Source organism: Cariama cristata, unplaced genomic scaffold (genome assembly GCF_000690535.1).
Source record: "Cariama cristata isolate BGI_N322 unplaced genomic scaffold, ASM69053v1 scaffold20840, whole genome shotgun sequence".
Lineage (NCBI taxonomy): Eukaryota > Metazoa > Chordata > Aves > Cariamiformes > Cariamidae > Cariama > Cariama cristata.
In genome coordinates this window covers 7950-8717 of record NW_009596626.1, presented here as the reverse complement: position 1 = coordinate 8717, position 768 = coordinate 7950, and the positions used below count along the sequence as shown (strand labels likewise).

Below are 768 nucleotides of genomic sequence, written 5' to 3'. Positions count from 1 at the left end.
AGAGGACAAACAGGTTGGGGAAACCACCTCCAGCACTGGACTCTGCCCTTGGGACCATAAGGGGCCAGACCATCCCTCCCTTGCCCAGCATGGGCGGAGACCCTCGGTATCATTTGGTTGCCCTCCCTGTGAACCACAGCCCCATGGCCACAATGGCCCCTTGCTGCCACCAGCATTGCTTTGCCTTTGCTCAGAAAGCAGGTCCTCCCCAGGGGGTGCCGGGTGCCACCCCCTGCCCCTGCCAGCCTGGTCCTGGGAGGGGAGCTGGTCTCTCCTTGCCCTGAGCAGCCAGGTCCAGCATGTCCCTCCTGTCCCCAGCATCTCCCTCTCACCTGACAGGCTGCCTGACATGGCAGCATCAAGCGTGGACACCTGGAAGAGCCGCAAGGCCTCCTCAACGTCTGCCTCGGTGGCGAAGGGCTGAAGCTTCATCTTCCCCAGGGACTCGGCAATGCGCACGATGGCCTCCAGCTGCCTGTGGCCAAAGGAGATGTTCCCTGCTTTCTACTGTGGCTCCAAAGGGTCTTCTCCTTCCCCCCAACCCCTGACACCCCCACCTACCCCACTCCAGGTACCTCCTGCACCCCGCTACAGCACCTCCAGTGTACCCCTGTTCACAGGGGGCTCCCCCCAAGCCCCAGCACCCCACTGATCCCACTCCTGGGCTACCCCAGGTGACTCCCAGCGATGCAACCCCAACCCTGAGAGTTTCGGTGGGGCGAGGAGGACAGGGTTGCTCACCGGATGGTGATGGGGATGCTGGCGCGG

At 63.5% G+C, this 768-nt stretch overlaps 1 protein-coding gene across 1 annotated transcript in view; it reads right to left on the bottom strand.

The window, feature by feature from the left end:
- The window catches only part of MCM5 (minichromosome maintenance complex component 5), a 9625-nt gene that overhangs the window by 949 nt on the left and 7908 nt on the right, over positions 1-768 (bottom strand). Inside the window, 1 exon segment of the mRNA XM_009706954.1 lies at positions 333-557. Within this exon segment, the coding sequence (XP_009705256.1) occupies positions 333-557 (225 nt within the window).